The sequence below is a fragment of the Pseudophryne corroboree genome, chromosome 1, assembly GCF_028390025.1.
Source record: "Pseudophryne corroboree isolate aPseCor3 chromosome 1, aPseCor3.hap2, whole genome shotgun sequence".
NCBI lineage: Eukaryota > Metazoa > Chordata > Amphibia > Anura > Myobatrachidae > Pseudophryne > Pseudophryne corroboree.
Genome location: NC_086444.1, coordinates 313593701 through 313615543, shown reverse-complemented (window position 1 = coordinate 313615543; position 21843 = coordinate 313593701). Strand labels below are relative to the sequence as shown.

Below are 21843 nucleotides of genomic sequence, written 5' to 3'. Positions count from 1 at the left end.
TTTTCCAGGTCACCCAGGAAGAGCACAGGTGCATACATTACTCACAGACACATTTTAGATGATCCACAGGTGGAGTTCATTATTTCACTTGTCATTTTGTGAGAAGACCTGGAAAACACCAACTGTTTGGGGTCCTGATGACAGAGTTTAAAAACCACTGCTGTAGACCTTTTTAATGTAGATCTATCAACCGGATACCCTCCATTTACACACTTACTGCCTTCATTTTCAGCTAATTACAAGAATATTTAATACATTTTGAATAAAAGTGCTTGAACTGTATATTACAGTACTTACTGTATACTTTGGAATGTTTTTGAGCACAGACAGTACGATTGCAGATGTAAAATACACTTTTCTTTGTATCAATTTCCTTATGTTATGGACATACATTATATTGAAACTGTTTCTTTGAAAGAGTTAAAGGTGTCCTTATGTTACATTTTGATTTTAAAAACAAAAACTAGAATGTTTAGTAACCTTATACGGTCAGATTTTTCTGTGTTTGTTTTTTGTTTTCTTAATTCTACTAAAAGATATCGATAGACAGAAATTTTTATTTGTTGGACACTTAAAGGTGTAGTGAACCAGGTCCATTATATAAAAAGTACATAACTTAATGGAGTCATTTGAAATTAACATACATTAGCACTAAAAAATGTGTCGCTCCCACTTACCCCACCTTCTCTCTTTATTGCTATTTCATGAACCCCCCCCCCCCCCCCCCTCCCGATACCACAAACAGTATCTTTACGAAAATGAGTCCATGTTCAGTTGTCACTACAACAGATTCCTTTATGAGATGCATAGTTTGGTCATTTTTATAGATTACAAAACAAAAATAAAATAAAAGTAAAAGAATTAGAATCCAGTGAAGATAAAAGTCCCTTTTATATTCACGATAAGTTCTAAAAGTTAGTATGTACACTGAACTTTTCCTGAACATATACCATAGTACTTATCTATCCCCTATTCGGCGCTTCCGCATGGGAACCACTGACACACATACCCGTCTGAAGTGTCACCAAGCGGAAGCCGCTAACTATCATTGTCTTTTGGCCTGTCCCATCATACAGTTTTTCTGGCATCTCATTTGGCGTTATGCTGAGGCTAAACTTGTCACATATGTGCCTTTCAACCCTGAATGGGCTATTTTGGGGGTTTCTGAACCTTCACTCCGTATGACTTTAGAAATTAAACAATTGCTTTTAGCCCTTAGCACGGCAGGGAAAAAGACGATACTTCTGGGTTGGATTGATGCCACCCCCCCACAAATCCCCCTATTCTTGTCCAAGCTTAATTTTCTATTCAAAATGGACTGGGTAGAAGCTATTGTAAATAAAGGTAAACAGGTTGAACCGTTTCTTTACTCTCTGGGACTCATATATTGCTTCCCTTTCTCTTACTACGAGGCAGCAAATTCATTTTAGTCTTAAAAATACTACCTGGTACCTCACGAGACTCGCAGCTTAGGATCCACCTGTGGATCTGGCCGAATAGGGTATACCAGGCAAACATTCACTCCGGGAATCGCCATATTCACCATTTAGATTAAAATATACTACAGTGACTCAGATTGGTTTCTACAAGTAATGTTTTACTCAAATATTATGACTTTTCTTTTTTCTGTAGCAATGTTCCTTTCTATTCGTAATTTCTGCTCTGGCCATAACCTTCGGTCAGATTTGTGATGTTATAGTGTCTCAATAAAAAATGTTTATAAAAAAAAAAAAAAAAAAAAAAAAAGAATCCAGTGAAGTAATACCATGAAGTATTGCCTGAAAAATAAACTTCCGCAGCAAAGAAATGTAAATGCTAACATCACATGACCTACAAAATACAAGCATCTTATATTTAATCTCTGCCTTTCTTATAATCAAATATGATTCCATGTTCATGTAGTATAGCCACTGTACTATAAGATGCAATGAGCTATTTTGTTTTTGTAAATGCTTTCCCTCACAGTTCAGATGATTTTATATTCACATGTAAATATAAAAAAAACTGCATTTAACCAACTCCCTGTTAGCTCTTATAACATACTGTATTGCTTGTTTTAGGCACAATGAAAGCTGTGGTTTCATTTTCCATTGATAGAAAATCTTTATTATTACCTCGTAATTCGTCAGTCTCAGCCGTTTCAATCTTGTCCATGAGGTCATTTGAGCTCCATTTTGTAATTTCTTTAGGTAGCACTTCCTCATTGTCTGACAAATCTTCTAAACACAAGGATAATAAAGAAAAAACAAGACCAAGAAAAAGATCAGACAGACTAAATCTAGCCATATTCACAAGTGTACCCACAATACTGTACCAACAGCTTCATAGTCCAAATGTTATATGTCAATCACAGGCTTGCTGAAAATGCTAATCACATTCTAGAGTACAAGTAGGAGATATGCAGTATGACTACAGTACATGAAGCCCAGAGTTACTAGTTCAGCATCCCACAAGGAACATTTCTTCAGCAGACTAAGCCACAAAAGGTGGCTACACAAACTCTTAATCATACGAGATTCAATTCACGATCTTCTGCAGGGCACATCATTGTATATTGCAGTACCCAAACATTGCTAATTTCCCTGCACACCTCTACTGGGTGCAAGAAAAAGTTAGTGACTTTACTTGTCACAAAGTGCCTTTGTATGACCATTCCAAGATGCACCTTACAGCTATTGCAGAGAGTAGAATCTCCCCCAAATAGTCCATAGTTTATTAAAATAAGAATTTACTTACCAATAATTCTATTTCTCATAGTCCGTAGTGGATGCTGGGGACTCCGTAAGGACCATGGGGAATAGCGGCTCCGCAGGAGACTGGGCACATCTAAAGAAAGCTTTAGGACTATCTGGTGTGCACTGGCTCCTCCCCCTATGACCCTCCTCCAAGCCTCAGTTAGGATACTGTGCCCGGACGAGCGTACACAATAAGGAAGGATTTTGAATCCCGGGTAAGACTCATACCAGCCACACCAATCACACCGTATAACCTGTGATCTGAACCCAGTTAACAGCATGATAACAGAGGAGCCTCTGAAAGATGGCTCACAACAATAATAACCCGATTTTTGTAACAATAACTATGTACAAGTATTGCAGACAATCCGCACTTGGGATGGGCGCCCAGCATCCACTACGGACTATGAGAAATAGAATTATCGGTAAGTAAATTCTTATTTTCTCTAATGTCCTAAGTGCTGGGGACTCCGTAAGGACCATGGGGATTATACCAAAGCTCCCAAACGGGCGGGAGAGTGCGGATGACTCTGCAGCACCAAATGAGAGAACTTCAGGTCCTCCTCAGCCAGGATATCAATTTTGTAGAATTTTACAACCGTATTTGCTCCTGACCAAGTAGCTGCTCGGCAAAGTTGTAAAGCCGAGACCCCTCGGGCAGCCGCCCAAGATGAGCCCACCTTCCTTGTGGAGTGGGCATTTACAGATTTTTGGCTGTGGCAGGCCTGCCACAGAATGTGCAAGCTGAATTGTACTACAAATCCAACGAGCAATCGTCTGCATAGAAGCAGGAGCACCCAGCTTGTTGGGTGCATACAGGATAAACAGCGAGTCAGATTTCCTGACTCCAGCCCTCCTGGAAACATATATTTTCAGGGCCCTGACAACGTCTAGCAACTTGGAGTCCTCCAAGTCCCTAGTAGCCGCAGGCACCACAAATAGGTTGGTTCAGGTGAAACGCTGGAACCACCTTAGGGAGAAACTGAGGACGAGTCCTCAATTCCGCCCTGTCCGAATGGAACATCAGATAAGGGCTTTTTCAGGATAAAGCCGCCAATTCTGACACACGCCTGGCCCAGGCCAGGGCCAACAGCATGACCACTTTCCATGTGAGATATTTTAACTCCACAGATTTAAGTGGTTCAAACCAATGTGACTTTTGGAACCCAAAACTACATTGAGATCCCAAAGTGCCACTGGAGGCACAAAAGGAGGCTGTATATGCAGTACCCCTTTTACAAACGTCTGAACTTCAGGGACTGAAGCTAGTTCTTTTTGGAAGAAAATTGACAGGGCCGAAATTTGAACCTTAATGGACCCCAATTTCAGGCCCATAGACACTCCTGTTTGCAGGAAATGTAGGAATCGACCCAGTTGAATTTCCACCGTCGGGCCTTACTGGCCTCGCACCACGCAACATATTTTCGCCAATTGCGGTGATAATGTTTTTGCGGTAACATCCTTCCTGGCTTTGATCAGGATAGGGATGACTTCATCCGGAATGCCTTTTTTCCTTCAGGATCCGGAGTTCAACCGCCATGCCGTCAAACGCAGCCGCGGTAAGTCTTGGAACAGACAGGGTCCTTGCTGGAGCAGGTCCCTTCTTAGAGGTAGAGGCCACGGATCCTCCGTGAGCATCTCTTGAAGTTCCGGTTACCAAATCCTTCTTGGCCAATCCGGAGCCACGAATATAGTGCTTACTCCTCTCCATCTTATCAATCTCAGTACCTTGGGTATGAGAGGCAGAGGAGGGAACACATACCCTGACTGGTACACCCACGGTGTTACCAGAGCGTCTACAGCTATTGCCTGAGGGTCCCTGGACCTGGCGCAATACCTGTCGAGTTTTTCCCAACGGTTTATAATCATGTGGAAGACTTCTGGGTGAAGTCCCCACTCTCCCGGGTGGAGGTCGTGCTGAGGAAGTCTGCTTCCCAGTTGTCCACTCCCGGAATGAATACTGCTGACAGTGCTATCACATGATTTTCCGCCCAGCGAAGAATCCTTGCAGCTTCTGCCACTGCCCTCCTGCTTCTTGTGCCACCCTGTTTATGTGGGTGACTGCCGTGATGTTGTCCGACTGGATCAACACCGGCTGACCTTGAAGCAGAGGTCTTGCTAAGTTTAGAGCATTGTAAATGTCCCTTAGCTTCAGGATATTTATGAAGTGATGTCTCCAGGCTTGACCATAAGTCCTGGATATTCCTTCCCTGTGTGACTGCTCCCCAGCCTCGCAGGCTGGCATCCGTGGTTACCAGGACCCAGTCCTGAATGCCGAATCTGCGGCCCTCTAGAAGATGCGGCCCTCTAGAAGATGAGCCCTCTAGAAGATGAGCGGATAACCCTTGGTGACAGGGTTATCCGCTGATGCATCTGAAGATGCGACCCGGACCATTTGTCCAGCAGGTCCCACTGGAAAGTTCTTGCGTGGAATCTGCCGAAATGGAATTGCTTCGTAGGAAGCCACCATTTTACCCAGAACCCTTGTGCATTGATGCACTGAGACTTGGCTCGGTTTTAGGAGGTTCCTGACTAGCTCGGATAACTCCCTGGCTTTCTCCTCCGGGAGAAACACCTTTTTCTGGACTGTGTCCAGGATCATCCCTTGGAACAGAAGACAAGTCGTCGGAACCAGCTGCGATTTTGGAATATTGAGAATCCAACCGTGCTGCAGCAACACTACCTGAGATAGTGCTACACCGACCTCCAACTGTTCCCTGGATCTTACCCTTATCAGGGAATTGTCCAAGTAAGGGATAACTAAAATTCCCTTCCTTTGAAGGAATATCATCATTTCGGCCATTACCTTGGTAAAGACCCGGGGTGCCGTGGACCATCCATACGGCAGCGTCTGAACTGATAGTGACAGTTCTGTACCATAAACCTGAGGTACCCTTGGTGAGAAGGGTAAATTTTAACATGAAGGTAAGCATCCTTGATGTCCCGAGACATCATGTAGTCCCCTTCTTCCAGGTTCGCAATCACTGCTCTGAGTGACTCAATCTTGAATTTGAACCTCTGTATGTAAGTGTTCAAAGATTTTAGATTTAGAATCGGTCTCACCGAGCCGTCCGGCTTCGGTACCACAACAGTGTGGAATAATACCCCGTTCCCTGTTGCAGGAGGGGTATCTTGATTATCACCTGCTGGGAATACAGCTTGTGAATGGCTTCCAAAACTGTCTCCCTGTCAGAAGGAGACATCGGTAAAGCCGACTTTAGGAAACGGCGAGGGGGAGACGTCTCAAATTCTAATTTGTACCCCTGAGATATCACCTGAAGGATCCAGGGGTCTACTTGCGAGTGAGCCCACTGCGCGCTGAAATTCATTGAGACGGGCCCCCCCACGTGCCTGATTCTGCTTGTAAAGCCCCAGCGTATACTGAGGGCTTGGCAGAGGCGGGAGAGGGTTTCTGTTCCTGGGAACTGGCTGATTTCTGCAGCCTTTTTCCTCTCCCTCTGTCACGGGGCAGAAATGAGGAACCTTTTGGCCGCTTATCCACGAAAAGACTGCGCCTGATAATACGGCGTCTTCTCATGTTGAGAGGCGACCTGGGGTACAAACGTGGATTTCCCAGCTGTTGCCGTGGCCACCAGGTCTGAAAGACCGACCCCAAATAACTCCTCCCCTTAATAAGGCAATACTTCCAAATGCCGTTTGGAATACGCATCACCTGACCACTGACGTGTCCATAACCCTCTATTGGTAGAAATGGACAACGCACTTAGACTTGATGCCAGTCGGCAAATATTCCGCTGTGCATCACGCATATATAGAAATGCATCTTTCAAATGCTCTATAGGCAAAAATATACTGTCCCTATCTAGGGTATCAATATTTTCAGTCAGGGAATCCGACCACGCCAACCCAGCACTGCACATCCAGGCTGAGGCGATTGCTGGTCGCAGTATAACACCAGTATGTGTGTAAATACATTTTAGGATACCCTCCTGCTTTCTATCAGCAGGATCCTTAAGGGCGGCCATCTCAGGAGAGGATAGAGCCCTTACAAGCGTGTGAGCGCTTTATCCACCCTAGGGGGTGTTTCCCAACGCACCCTAACCTCTGGCGGGAAAGGATATAATGCCAATAACATTTTAGAAATTATCAGTTGTTATCGGGGGAAACCCACGCATCATCACACACCTCATTTAATTTCTCAGATTCAGGAAAACTACAGGTAGTTTTTCCTCACCGAACATAATACCCCTTTTTGGTGGTACTCGTATTATCAGAAATGTGTAAAACATTTTTCATTGCCTCAATCATGTAACGTGTGGCCCTACTGGAAGTCACATTTGTCTCTTCACCGTCGACACTGGAGTCAGTATCCGTGTCGGCGTCTATATCTGCCATCTGAGGTAACGGGCGCTTTATAGCCCCTGACGGCCTATGAGACGTCTGGACAGGCACAAGCTGAGTAGCCGGCTGTCTCATGTCAACCACTGTCTTTTATACAGAGCTGACACTGTCACGTAATTTCTTCCAACAGTTCATCCACTCAGGTGTCGACCCCCTAGGGGGTGACATCACTATTACAGGCAATCTGCTCCGTCTCCACATCATTTTTCTCCTCATACATGTCGACACAAAAGTACCGACATAGAGCACACACACAGGGAATGCTCTGATAGAGGACAGGACCCCACTAGCCCTTTGGGGAGACAGAGGGAGAGTTTGCCAGCACACACCAGAGCGCTATATATATATACAGGGATAACCTTATATAAGTGTTTTTCCCCTTATAGCTGCTGTATAGTTAATACTGCGCCTAATTTGTGCCCCCCTCTCTTTTTTAACCCTTTCTGTAGTGTAGTGACTGCAGGGGAGAGCCAGGGAGCTTCCCTCCAACGGAGCTGTGAGGGAAAATGGCGCCAGTGTGCTGAGGAGATAGGCTCCGCCCCTTTATCGGCTGCCTTATCTCCCGTTTTTTTATGTATTTTGGCAGGGGTTAAATGCATCCATATAGCCCAGGAGCTATATGTGATGCATTTTTTGCCATCCAAGGTGTTTATTATTGCGTCTCAGGGCGCCCCCCCCAGCGCCCTGCACCCTCAGTGACCGGAGTGTGAAGTGTGCTGAGAGCAATGGCGCACAGCTGCAGTGCTGTGCGCTACCTTGTTGAAGACAGGACGTCTTCTGCCGCCGATTTTCCGGACCTCTTCTGCCTTCTGGCTCTGTAAGGGGGCCGGCGGCGCGGCTCTGGGACCCATCCAAGCTGGGCCTGTGATCGTCCCTCTGGAGCTAATGTCCAGTAGCCTAAGAAGCCCAATCCACTCTGCACGCAGGTGAGTTCGCTTCTTCTCCCCTTAGTCCCTCGATGCAGTGAGCCTGTTGCCAGCAGGTCTCACTAAAAATAAATAACCTAAACTAAAACTTTCACTAAGAAGCTCAGGAGAGCCCCTAGTGTGCACCCTTCTCGTTCGGGCACAGAGATCTAACTGAGGCTTGGAGGAGGGTCATAGGGGGAGGAGCCAGTGCACACCAGATAGTCCTAAAGCTTTCTTTAGATGTGCCCAGTCTCCTGCGGAGCCGCTATTCCCCATGGTCCTTACGGAGTCCCCAGCATCCACTTAGGACGTTAGAGAAATAATGTTTAACTGCACCCAGTGGCGTACCTACATTGAAACTAATGAAGCTTAAGCTTTGGGGCCCCTAAACTACAATTCCCAAGTTGTGAATTGCAGTTTAAAATGTATACATGTTGCATGCTATTTATAGAGCACAAATCCCAGCAGCTCCTGGGCCAATGTTGCCCTATTGTTGTTGTTTTTGAAGGAACCCCCATAACAGTTTAAGCATCAGGGCACCAAAAATGTAGGCCCGCCACTGTCCGCACATATAACAACGCTCTTAGTCAATCAGCGGAACAGTTTGTATGGCACCATCAGCAGATTGGCTGAGAGCACCTGACTCTAATCGTGTGGTTCTCCAAGTGCAGACATGCCGGGTTACGCTTGCTGGGACCTGTAGTTCCACTGTAAAAACAATATTAATTATATTTTGACACCTTTATTCCTGCCAATGGGAGAAGCAGCTGGTCCTGAGATATATATATACACACACACACATTATATATTATATATATACACATACACTTTGAACTTGAAGAGCCTGCACACTGCACACGCTGAGTGTTAAGCGTCTGGCTTTCCTTTACTGCGCCTCTCCCTGATGTCGCATCAAGATCATACATACCTCAGTTTATTTTTGGTCACCAAGCTATACAATAGTGAAAACGTGATCCGCATTTCTCATATATTATGGTTTATGAAAAATTTAAAACTGACAATATAACCAGATTACACTTTATTTTTTTTTTTTTTTTACAGGGACAGACTTTCTTTTTGTTATCAGGGTCCTATTATGATGCTAGAATGGGGCTAAATTCCCTAGGACACCGTTATCACCTGGATGTTACACCCCAATCTGCTTTTACATAAGATGTTTCAAGTAACCCAGACTGTCACAGCGAGTACGCTTGCAGGCACTAGTACACCAGGGGAGGGGTAGACAGACAGGAGTGACAGAGATGGGGTACATAGAGAGCGTGGAACAGAGGGTTAGGATGAGATATGGCTGGGTTTGGTGAAGAAGTGTGACTTGAGAGCCCGTTTGAAGTTTTGTAGAGAGGTGGGGAGTCTGAGAAGGAGAGGTAGGGAATTCCAGAGAAATGGAGCAGCACGTGAAAAATCTTGGAGGTCGGAGTGGGAGGAAGTAATCAGTAGTCAGGAGTGATGGTGTGCATTAGCAGAGTGGAGAGGACGGGTGTGAGTGTAAAGGGAGATAAGGTCAGAGATGTAAATGAGAGAGGCGTGGGCGAGGGCTTTGTAAGCGAGTGTGAGAAGCTTGAAATGGATTCTGAAAGGGAAGGGGAGCCAGTGAAGGTCTAGTAAGAGAGGAGAGGTAGTGCGTTTGGTGAGGAAAATGAGCCTGGCAGCAGCATTGAGGATAGATTGGAGTGGAGAGAGGTATTTGTCAGGAAGGCCAGTCAGGAGGAGATTATAGTAGTCCAGTCTGGAGATGACCAGTGAGTGGATAAGAGTCTTAGAGCATCCTGGGTCAGAAAGGGTCTGATCCTGGAAATATTTTTTTAGATGAAAATGGCAGGTTTGTGAGAGGTGCTGAATGTGTGGTTTAAAGGAGAGGGAGGAGTCCAGGATTATTCCAAGGCAGTGCACTTGGGGGCTAGAGTAATGTGTAGGGGATGCTATGGTGTGAATGTGTATTACTGTTGCAAGTGTTAGCATATTACATTTCTTCTGTTTATAAATATTTAAGTATAGTATAGGAATAGTGTTGTTTGTGGCGTTTGGTATTGCTTATATATTAACACTAGCTGAATACCCGTGCTTCGCTACGGAATTTCAAGTATTCCCATGCTATAACTTTCATTTTGAAGGACTTTCTGGCAAATTTAGACTTACAACAGCACATGCACCATCCGCTGCGGCCAATATTTGTCAGGGCGCACCTCCAGGGCTGTCAAAAGGCTGGCGCTGAGGAGAATAATCCACCCTCTTCTCTGCCCCGTCCCACCTCTGGTGCTGCCCTGCTCAGTACTGTAAATGCTGGGACGGTGGGCCGAACTCCGCCCGCTGTATATTAAATATGTAAGATATCCAGGGATAGGCTCAATAGCGCACACAGGAGGGGGGTTCTGAGTACCCAGAAATCCCCCTGATGGACCAATTTTTTTTTTCTTTTAGTCAGCCGCGGTCCCGAATAGATGCTGTCAAAAGGTTGGCGCTGAGGAGAATAATCCGCCCTCTTCTCTGCCCCATCCCACCTCTGATGCTGCCCTGCTCAGTGTTGTAAATGCTGGGACGAGAGGCCAAGCTCCAACCACTGTATATTAAATATGTAAGGTTTCCAGGGATATGCTCAGTAGTGCACGCAGTGGGGGGGAGGGGGGGTGTTCTCAGTACCCAGAAACCCCTACTGATGGCCCAACTTTTTTTCTTTTACTCGGCTGCGGTCCCGGATCATCACTTTCACTGGGGAGTCAGGACCGGAGCGCCAGCTAGCAGCAGAGTTTTCCCTACAGGTACCCTCGGAGCTGATTGCTCATTGTACTGCAGCCCGTGCAGCTCTTACCGGCACTGACTGCGCACTGGCAGCTATCCTGGTGCCCAGTTGACTGTCTCTCCACGCGCTCCACACTAGGAGAGTGTCTGTTTGTCCCCAATTAGATCCTCTTAAACGGCGGTAGCACACCTCGCCCGGCTACAGCACCAGCATGGGGCATACCGTCAGGGCATCACATATGTAAGTGTTATATGTGTGTATATGTAGGTGTGTTCTTGTTCTGTGTGTTTGTGTTATATGTGTGTCTTTGTGTATGTGTGATTACTTTGTATGTGTGTGTGTGTGTGTGTGTGTGTATATGTAGGTGTGTATGTGTTCTATGTGTTTGTGTTCTATGTGTGTGTATATGTAGGTGTGTTCTATGAGTTTGTGTTCTGTGTGTGTATTTGTATGTATTTGTATATGTGTTTGTGTGTGTGTGTGTGTGTGTGTGTGTGTGTGTAGGTGTATGTGTTATATGGTTGTCTTTGTATGTGTTCTATGTGTGTGTACATGAATGTGTTCTATGTAATATGTGTGAAACTCACCCACCACCCCTTCCCCTACGAAACCTGCATTTACTCTAAACAACCCTGTACGGATACCCCCCCAGTAAAATCCTGCGTTTGCCCCTGAGGCGGACTCTATTCCAAAGGGCCCTAGGTCTCTTTGCTTAGCTTCTCACTCTCCTTAGGGCTCCACCTTTGAAGTAAAAAAGTAAAGATTTTCACACAACACTTAAAATTCACTGGGAGAGCCGTAAGTACCCTTTACACAGCAGATAAGCAGTTGCTGAGTATCAAGCTTTCCCTCAATGCACTTGAGTCAAAATATCTATCTCTCCTTTCCTCCTATTGCTCTCTGAGAGGTTCGGCAGTGTTTAGTTCAAGTGACAGGTTAACCTCTGATAATTGAGACACTATTCTCTCCTGACTGGAAATAGGTTGGTTAAGCACTTATATGTGAAATATATATATATTTCAGAATTTATGCTTGAACCCTTTCGTTAGGGTTCAAGCATAAACTCTGAAACGTTGACTTAAAACTCCGGGAGTCTTTTTCTAGGTCGTTTGAGTGCTGCCTTATGTTACATATACATTGTTCGAATCCATGGATCCGCTTCTAGGAGGGCACAGACGCAGGTTATATAAAAACGGAGTGCCGGCTAACAACACTTGTGTGGGTGTATATATATATATATATATATATGTGTGTGTGTGTATATATCTGGCAAATACCACGGACTCATCTCAAAATCTCCTGAACCATAAGACTGCACTTCCTTGCCAGTGGCAGTTTTAGAGCAGGCCATTATTAAAATAGGGGAGCCACACTCAGCGATGTTTGACAGTGTTTAGGGGTGGCAGTTGATATAATTCCCGTATTTGAATAATGGAGTGCTCTGCAACTGCCACTGGAAGGAAGTCCAGTAACAAAGGATTGTGACCTCCCCCCTCCACAACTTTGTATCGCCAGCACCATGCATTCTTTATAGCCCGCCCTGGGTGGGCTGTCTTAACTCTCCTCTGTGAGGGGGAAATTATTTCACCCCTTTCAATCCCTTAGCAAGTGGAATTTTGTGGGTGCCTACGTCTAAATTTCTTATGGTTCAGGAGATTTTTTTGATGAGTCAGTGGTATTTGAGAGAGATTACATATATATATATATATATATATATAAACACACTGCTCAAACAAATAAAGGGAACACTTAAACAACACATCCTAGATCTGAATGAATGAAATATTCTTATTAAATACTTTGTTCTTTACAAAAATTATCAATGGAAATCAAATTTATTAACCCATGGAGGTCTGGATTTGGAGTCACACTCAAAATTAAAGTGGAAAAACACACTACAGGCTGATCCAACTTTGATGTAATGTCTTTAAAACAAGTCAAAATGAGGCTCAGTAGTGTGTGTGGCCTCCACGTGCCTGTATGACCTCCCTACAACCCACACAAGTGGCTCAGGTAGTGCAGCTCATCCAGGATGGCACATCAATGCGAGCTGTGGCAAGAAGGTTTGCTGTGTCTGTCAGCGTAGTGTCCAGAGCATGGAGGCGCTACCAGGAGACAGGCCAGTACATCAGGAGACGTGGAGGAGGCCGTAGGAGGGCAACAACCCAGCAGCAGGACCGCTACCTCCGCCTTTGTGCAAGGAGGAACAGGAGGAGCACTGCCAGAGCCCTGCAAAATGACCTCCAGCAAGCCACAAATGTGCATGTGTCTACTCAAACGATCAGATACAGACTCCATGAGGGTGGTATGGGGGCCCGATGCCCACAGGTGGGGGTTGTGCTTACAGCCCAACACCGTGCAGGACGTTTGGCATTTGCCAGAGAACACCAAGATTGGCAAATTCACCACTGGCACCCTGTGCTCTTCACAGATGAAAGCAAGTTCTCACTGAGCACATGTGACAGTCGTGACAGAGTCTGGAGACGCCAAGGAGAACGTTCTGCTGCCTGCAACATCCTCCAGCATGACCGGTTTGGCAGAGGCTCAGTAGTGTGTGTGGCCTCCTCATGCCTGTATGACCTCCCTACAACACCTGGGCATGCTCCTGATGAGGTGGCAGATGGTCTCCTGGGGGATCTCCTCCCAGGCCTGGACTAAAGCATCCGCCAACTCCTGGACAGTCTGTGGTGCAATGTGGCGTTGGTGGATGGAGCGAGACATGATGTCCCAGATGTGCTCAATTGGATTCAGGTCTGGGGAACGGGCGGGCCAGTCCATAGCATCAATGCCTTCGTCATGCAGCCACATGAGGTCAAGCATTAGGAGGAACCCAGGGCCAACCGCACCAGCATATGGTCTCACAAGGGGTCTGAGGGTCTCATCTCGGTACCTAATGGCAGTCAGGCTACCTCTGGCGAGCACATGGAGGGCTGTGCGGCCCCCCAAAGAAATGCCACCCCACACCATTACTGACCCACTGCCAAACCGATCATGCTGGACGATGTTGCAGGCAGCAGAACATTCTGCTTGGCGTCTCCAGACTCTGTCACGTCTGTCACATGTGCTCAATGAGAACCTGCTTTCATCTGTGAAGAGCACAGGGCGCCAGTGGCGAATTTGCAAATCTTGGTGTTCTCTGGCAAATGCCAAACGTCCTGCACGGTGTTGAGCTGTAAGCACAACCCCCACCTGTGGACGTCGGGCCCTCATACCACCCTCATGGAGTCTGTATCTGATCGTTTGAGTAGACACATGCACATTTGTGGCTTGCTGGAGGTCATTTTGCAGGGCTCTGGCAGTGCTCCTCCTGTTCCTCCTTGGGGGACTACATGATGTCTCGGGACATCAAGGATGCTTACCTTCATGTCAAAATTTACCCTTCTCACCAAGGGTACCTCAGGTTTATGGTACAGAACTGTCACTATCAGTTCAGACGCTGCCGTATGGATGGTCCACGGCACCCCGGGTCTTTACCAATGTAATGGCCAAAATGATGATATTCCTTCGAGGGAAGGGAATTTTAGTTATCCCTTACTTGGACGATTCCCTGATAAAGGTTAGATCCAGGGAACAGTTGGAGGTCGGTGTAGCACTATCTCAGGTAGTGTTGCGGCAGCACGATTGGATTCTCAATATTCCAAAATCGCAGCTGGTTCCGACGATTTGTCTTCTGTTCCTAGGGATGATCCTGGACACAGTCCAGAAAAAGGTGTTTCTCCCGGAGGAGAAAGCCAGGGAGTTATCCGAGCTAGTCAGGAACCTCCTAAAACCGAGCCAAGTCTCAGTGCATCAATGCACAAGGGTTCTGGGTAAAATGGTGGCTTCCTACGAAGCAATCCCATTCGGCAGATTCCACGCAAGAACTTTCCAGTGGGACCTGCTGGACAAATGGTCCGGGTCGCATCTTCAGATGCATCAGCGGATAACCCTGTCACCAAGGACAAGGGTGTCCCTCCTGTGGTGGTTGCAGAGTGCTCATCTTCTAGAGGGCCGCAGATTCGGCATTCAGGACTGGGTCCTGGTGACCACGGATGCCAGCCTGCGAGGCTGGGGAGCAGTCACACAGGGAAGGAATATCCAGGGCTTATGGTCAAGCCTGGAGACATCACTTCACATAAATATCCTGAAGCTAAGGGACATTTACAATGCTCTAAGCTTAGCAAGACCTCTGCTTCAAGGTCAGCCGGTGTTGATCCAGTCGGACAACATCACGGCAGTCACCCACGTAAACAGACAGGGTGGCACAAGAAGCAGGAGGGCAATGGCAGAAGCTGCAAGGATTCTTCGCGGGGCGGAAAATCATGTGATAGCACTGTCAGCAGTATTCATTCCGGGAGTGGACAACTGGGAAGCAGACTTCCTCAGCACAACCTCCACCCGGGAGAGTGGGGACTTCACCCAGAAGTCTTCCACATAATTATAAACCGTTGGGAAAAACTCGACAGGTATTGCGCCAGGTCAAGGGACCCTCAGGCAATAGCTGTAGACGCTCTGGTAACACCGTGGGTGTACCAGTCAGTGTATGTGTTCCCTCCTCTGCCTCTCACACCCAAGGTACTGAGATTGATAAGATGGAGAGGAGTAAGCACTATATTCGTGGCTCCGGATTGGCCAAGAAGGACTTGGTAACCGGAACTTCAAGAGATGCTCACGGAGGATCCGTGGCCTCTACCTCTAAGAAGGGACCTGCTCCAGCAAGGACCCTGTCTGTTCCAGGACTTACCGCGGCTGCGTTTGACAGCAGGGCGGTTGAACGCCGGATCCTGAAGGAAAAAAGGCATTCCGGATGAAGTCATCCCTATCCTGATCAAAGCCAGGAAGGATGTAACCGCAAAACATTATCACCGCATTTGGCGAAAATATGTTGCGTGGTGCGAGGCCAATAAGGCCCGACTGAGGAAATTCAACTGGGTCGATTCCTACATTTCCTGCAAACAGGAGTGTCTATGGGCCTGAAATTGGGGTCCATTAAGGTTCAAATTTCGGCCCTGTCAGGTTCTTCCAAAAAGAACTAGCTTCAGTCCCAGAAGTTCAGACGTTTGTAAAAGGGGTACTGCATATACAGCCTCTTTTTGTGCCTCCAGTGGCACTTTGGGATCTCAATGTAGTTTTTGGGTTCCAAAAGTCACATTGGTTTGAACCACTTAAATCTGTGGAGTTAAAATATCTCACATGGAAAGTGGTCATGCTGTTGGCCCTGGCCTGCGCCAGGCGCGTGTCAGAATGGGCGGTTTTATCCTGTAAAGCCCTTTTTTCTGATTTTCCATTCGGACAGGGCGGAATTGAGGACTCGTCCTCAGTTTTCTCCCTAAGGTGGTTTCAGCGTTTCACCTGAACCAACCTATTGTGGTGCCTGCGGCTACTAGGGACTTGGAGGACTCCAAGTTGCTAGACGTTGTCAGGGCCCTGAAAATATATGTTTCCAGGACGGCTGGAGTCAGGAAATCTGACTCGCTGTTATCCTGTATGCACCCAACAAGCTGGGTGCTCCTGCTTCTAAGCAGACTATTGCTCGTTGGATTTGTAGTACAATTCAGCTTGCACATTCTGTGGCAGGCCTGCCACAGCCAAAAATCTGTAAATGCCAACTCCACAAGGAAGGTGGGCTCATCTTGGGCGGCTGCCCGAGGGGTCTCGGCTTTACAACTTTGCCGAGCAGCTACTTGGTCAGGAGCAAATACGTTTGTAAAATTCTACAAAATTGATACCCTGGCTGAGGAGGACCTGGAGTTCTCTCATTTGGTGCTGCAGAGTCATCCGCACTCTCCCGCCCGTTTGGGAGCTTTGGTATAATCCCCATGGTCCTTACGGAGTCCCCAGCATCCACTTAGGACGTTAGAGAAAATAAGAATTTACTTACCGATAATTCTATTTCTCGTAGTCCGTAGTGGATGCTGGGCGCCCATCCCAAGTGCGGATTGTCTGCAATACTGGTACATAGTTATTGTTACCAAAAAAATCGGGTTATTGCTGTAGTGAGCCATCTTTTCTAGAGGCTCCTCTGTTATCATGCTGTTAACTGGGTTCAGATCACAAGTTGTACAGTGTGATTGGTGTGGCTGGTATGAGTCTTACCCGGGATTCAAAATCCTTCCTTATTGTGTACGCTCGTCCGGGCACAGTATCCTAACTGAGGCTTAGAGGAGGGTCATAGGGGGAGGAGCCAGTGCACACCAGATAGTCCTAAAGCTTTCTTTAGATGTGCCCAGTCTCCTGCGGAGCCGCTAATCCCCATGGTCCTTACGGAGTCCCCAGCATCCACTACGGACTACGAGAAATAGAATTATCGGTAAGTAAATTCTTATTTTTAACTCCACCGTTTTGAGTGGCTCAAACCAGTGTGACTTCAGGAAACTCAACACCCCGTTAAGATCCCAAGGTGCCACTGGAGGCACAAAAGGGGGCTGAATATGCAGCACTCCCTTTACAAACGTCTGAACTTCAGGAAGAGAAGCCAGTTCTTTTTGAAAGAAAATAGACAGGGCCGAATCTGGACCTTAATGGAACCCAGTTTTAGGCCAAAAGTCACTCCCGCCTGTAGGAAGTGAAGGAAAACGGCCCAGCTGGAATTCCTCCATGGGGGCATTCCTGGCCTCACACCAAGCAACATATTTTTGCCATATACGGTGATAATGTTGAGCCGTCACCTCCTTCCTAGCCTCTATCAGCATAGGAATGACCTCATCCGGAATGCCTTTTTCTGCTAGGATCCGGCGTTCAACCGCCATGCCGTCAAACGCAGCCGTGGTAAGTCTTGGAACAGACAGGGCCCCTGTTGCACAAGTCCTGTCTTAGAGGCAGAGGCCACGGGTTCTCTGTGAGCATTTCTTGCAGATCTGGATACCAAGACCTTCTTGGCCAATCCGGAACAAAGAGTATTGTTCTCACTCCTCTTTTCCTTATGATTCTCAGCACCTTGGGTATGAAATACATAGACCGACGGGAACACCCACGGTGTCACCAGTGCGTCCACAGCTATCGCCTGAGGGTCTCTTGACCTGGCGCAATATCTCTGCAGCTTTTTGTTGAGGCGGGATGCCATCATGTCCACCTGTGGCAGTTCCCACCGACTTGCAATCTGCATGAAGACTTCTTGATGAAGTCCCCACTCTCCCGGGTGGAGGTCGTGCCTGCTGAGGAAGTCTGATTCCCAGTTGTCCACTCCCGGAACGAACACTGCTGACAGTGCGCTTACGTGATTCTCCGCCCAGCGAAGAATTCTGGTGGCTTCTACCATCGCCACCCTGCTCCTTGTGCCGCCTTGGCGGTTTACATGAGCCACTGCGGTGATATTGTCTGACTGAATCAGAACCGGTTGGTCGCGAAGCAGGGTCTCCGCTTGACTTAGGGCGTTGTATATGGCTCTTAGATCCAGGATATTGATGTGAAAGTAAGTCTCCTGCCTTGACCACAGCCCTTGGAAATTTCTTCCCTGTGTGACTGCCCCCCACCCTCGGAGGCTTGCATCCGTGGTCACCAGGACCCAGTCCTGAAGGCCGAATCTGCGACCTTCGATAAGGTGAGCACTCTGCAGCCACCACAGGAGAGACACCCTGGCCCTGGGGGATAGGGTGATTAACCGATGCATCTGAAGATGTGATCCGGACCACTTGTCCAGTAAGTCCCATTGGAAGGTCCTCGCATGGAACCTGCCGAAGGGAATGGCCTCGTATGATGCCACCCTCCTTCCCAGGACTCGAGTGCAGTGATGCAATGACACCTGTTTTGGTTTTAATAGATTCCTGACCAGTGACACAAGCTCCTGAGCTCTCTCTATCGGGAGATAACCCTTTTCTGGTCTGTGTCTAGGATCATGCCTAGGAGAGGCAGATGAGCTGTAGGAACCAACTGCGACTTTGGAATATATAGAATCCAGCCGTGTTGCCGTTACACTTCCAAAGAAAGTGATACGCTGTTCAGCAACTGCTCTCTTGATCTCGCTTTTATGAGGAGATCGTCCAAGTACGTGATAATAGTGACACCTTGCTTCCGCAGGAGCACCATCATTTCCGCCATTACCTTGGTGAATATTCTCAAGGCCGTGGCGAGACCTAACGGCAACGTCTGAAATTGGTAATGACAATCCCGTACCGCAATTCTGAGGTACGCCTGATGAGGTGGATAAATGGGGACATGAAGATATGCATCCTTTATGTCCCGAGTCACCATAAAATCTCCCCCTTTCAGGCTTGCAATGACCGCTCTTAGCGATTCTATCTTGAACTTGAACCTTTTAAAATCAATATGGGTCTGACCGAACCCTCTGGTTTCGGGACTACAACATGGTCGAATAATAACCCTCTCCTTGTCGAAGGAGGGGAACCTTGACCACCACCTGTTGAAGATACAATTTGTGAATTGCTGTTAACACTGTTTCCCTCTCGTGGGGGGAAGCCGGCAGGGCCGTCGGTGAGGGGGCATCTTCTCAAAGTCCAGCTTGTATCCCTGAGACACAATATCTATTGCCCGGGGATCTAACAGGGAGTGAACCCACTTGTGGCTGAGCTTACGAAGGGGTGCCCGCACCGGGCCTAGCTCCGCCTGTGGAGCCCCAGCGACATGCGGTGGATTTTTGTAGAGGCCGGGGAGGACTTCTGTTCCTGGGAACTAGCTGCGTTGTGCAGCATCTTTCCTCTGCCCCCGCCTCTGGCAAGAAAGGACGCACCTCGGACTTTCTTGTTTCTTTATTCGAAAGGCTGCATTTGATAATGTCGTGCTTTCCCAGGCTGTGCAGGAATATAAGGCAAAATATCAGAATTACCAGCTATAGCTGTGGAGACCAGGTCCGAGAACCCTTCTCCACCCAATCTTCAGCCTTCCATATGCCTCTTAAGTCGGCATCATCTGTCCATTGCATATTCTACAGGACACGTCAAGCAGAAATCGACATAGCTTTGACTCTAGGACCCAGTATACTCATGTCTCTTTGGGCATGTTTTATATATATACATATCTCTTAAGACAGCATCTTTAATATATATATATATATATATATATATATCTATATACATACTAGGGTCTCAATCTCTGCTGATAAGGTACCTGTCCACGCTGCCACATCGCTATAAACCCATGCCGACACAATCGCCGGTCTGAGTAGTGTACCAGAATGTGCACGCTATCTGTAGGATCTCTAAAAATAGCTGTTACGTCAGGGCTACCCTTTTGGGCAAACGTGACACCCTAGGGGAAGATTCCCATCCTATCCTGGCCCTAGTGGGGAAAGGATACTGCCTGAGAATTCTTTGTGGGAAACTGCAGTCTCTTGTCTGGAGATTCCCGCTCTTTTTCTCATGAGAGGAGGGATATTTACCTCAGCTTTCTTCCCCTTAAACATGTGTACCCTTGTGTCAGGGACAGATGAGTCATCAGTGATATGCAAATCATCTTTTATTACCTTAATCATATTGAATACTTTTCAGCCATTTTGGCTGTAACTTTGCATTATCGTAGTCGACACTGGAGTCAACCTCCGTGTCGATATCAGTGTTTATTATTTTGGATAGTGAGCATTGAGAGACTCTGAAGGTCTCTGCGACATAGGGACAGACATGGGTAGATTTCCTGTCTGTTCTCTAATCTTTTGTGCAATAAATTCACCTTAGCACTTAATTACACATATCCAAACAGGTGTCGTCGTCGTCGACGGAGACACCCTCACACACACATATTTGTTCTATCTCCTCTTTAGGGGAGCCTTTTACCTCAGACATGTCGACACACACGTACCGACACACCACACACTCAGGGAATGCTCATCTGAAGACAATTTCCCCATAAGGCCCTTTGGAGAGACAGAGAGAGAGTATGCCAGCACACACCCCAGCGCTATTAACCCAGGAATAACACAGTAACTTAATGTTAACCCCGTAGCTGCTGTTTATATTGATTTTTGCGCCTAATTATGTGCCCCCCCTCTATTTTTACCCTCTTCTACCGTGTAACTGCAGGGGAGAGACTGGGGAGCTTCCTCTCAGCGGTGCTGTGGAGAAAAAACATGGCGCTGGTGAGTGATAAGGAAGAAGCCCCGCCCCCTCGACGGCGGGCTTCTGTCCCGCTTTCATGTACAATTTTGGCGGGGGCTCATACATACATACAGTGCCCAACTATTATGCTAACTTTTGCCAAAGAGGTCTCTAATTGCTGCCCAGGGCCCCCCCCCGTGCGCCCTGCACCCTACAGTGACCGGAGTATGTGGGTTTAGTGTGGGAGCAATGGCGCACAGCTGCAGTACTGTGCGCTACCTCATATGAAGACTGGAGTCTTCTGCCGCCGATTTCGAAGTCTTCTTGCTTCTGACACCGGCTTCTGTCTTCTGGCTCTGCGAGGGGGACGGCGGCGCGGCTCCGGGATCGGACGTCCAAGGGTGCGATCCTGTGTACGATCCCTCTGGAGCTAATGGTGTCCAGTAGCCAAAGAAGCAGGACCTATCTTCAGTGAGTAGGGCTGCTTCTCTCCCCTCAGTCCCACGTAGCAGAGAGCCTGTTGCCAGCAGATCTCTCTGAAAATAAAAAACCTAACAAAATACTTTCTTTTTAGCAAGCTCAGGAGAGCCCACTAAGTAGCACCCAGCTTGTCCGGGCACAGATTCTAACTGAGGTCTGGAGGAGGGACATAGAGGGAGGAGCCAGAACACACCAGAATCCAAATTCTTTCTTAAAGTGCCCTGTCTCCTGCGGAGCCCGTCTATTCCCCATGGTCCTTACGGAGTCCCCAGCATCCACTAGGACGTTAGAGAAAACTGACATTCAAAAAGCCGATAGTCGGCATGTCGACCATGCGCTTTTGCATTGACATGTAAACTAACCCAAATCTTATCCTTAACTACAGCTAACTCTATCCTAACCCTAAAATCATGAAATATCATCTGTCAACATTCACAATATCAACTTTGTCATGTCGACATTGTGAATGGTGACACTGTCAAGTTCTCATACATCTAGCCTCAATACGCCATGGAGTGCGAGATGCCTGGCGTGAGTGAGCCGTCAGGCCCCGTGCAACTAATAACGGGCGTCTTTCACTGCCAAAAATGCATCTAAGTTGCAACACAGTGAGACTAAAACACACGAGGAGACTG

At 47.3% G+C, this 21843-nt stretch overlaps 1 protein-coding gene across 26 annotated transcripts in view; it reads right to left on the bottom strand.

Annotated features, from left to right (window-relative positions):
• Window positions 1–21843, bottom strand: part of PITPNM2 (phosphatidylinositol transfer protein membrane associated 2) — a 545353-nt gene that overhangs the window by 126121 nt on the left and 397389 nt on the right. For 25 of the 26 annotated variants that reach the window (XM_063964525.1, XM_063964523.1, XM_063964527.1 and 22 more), the window contains one exon: window positions 2115–2219. In XM_063964525.1, coding sequence (XP_063820595.1) covers window positions 2115–2219 — 105 coding nt within the window. The remainder of the gene's footprint in view (window positions 1–2114; window positions 2220–21843) is intronic. The other variant, XM_063964530.1, reaches the window with a different exon arrangement.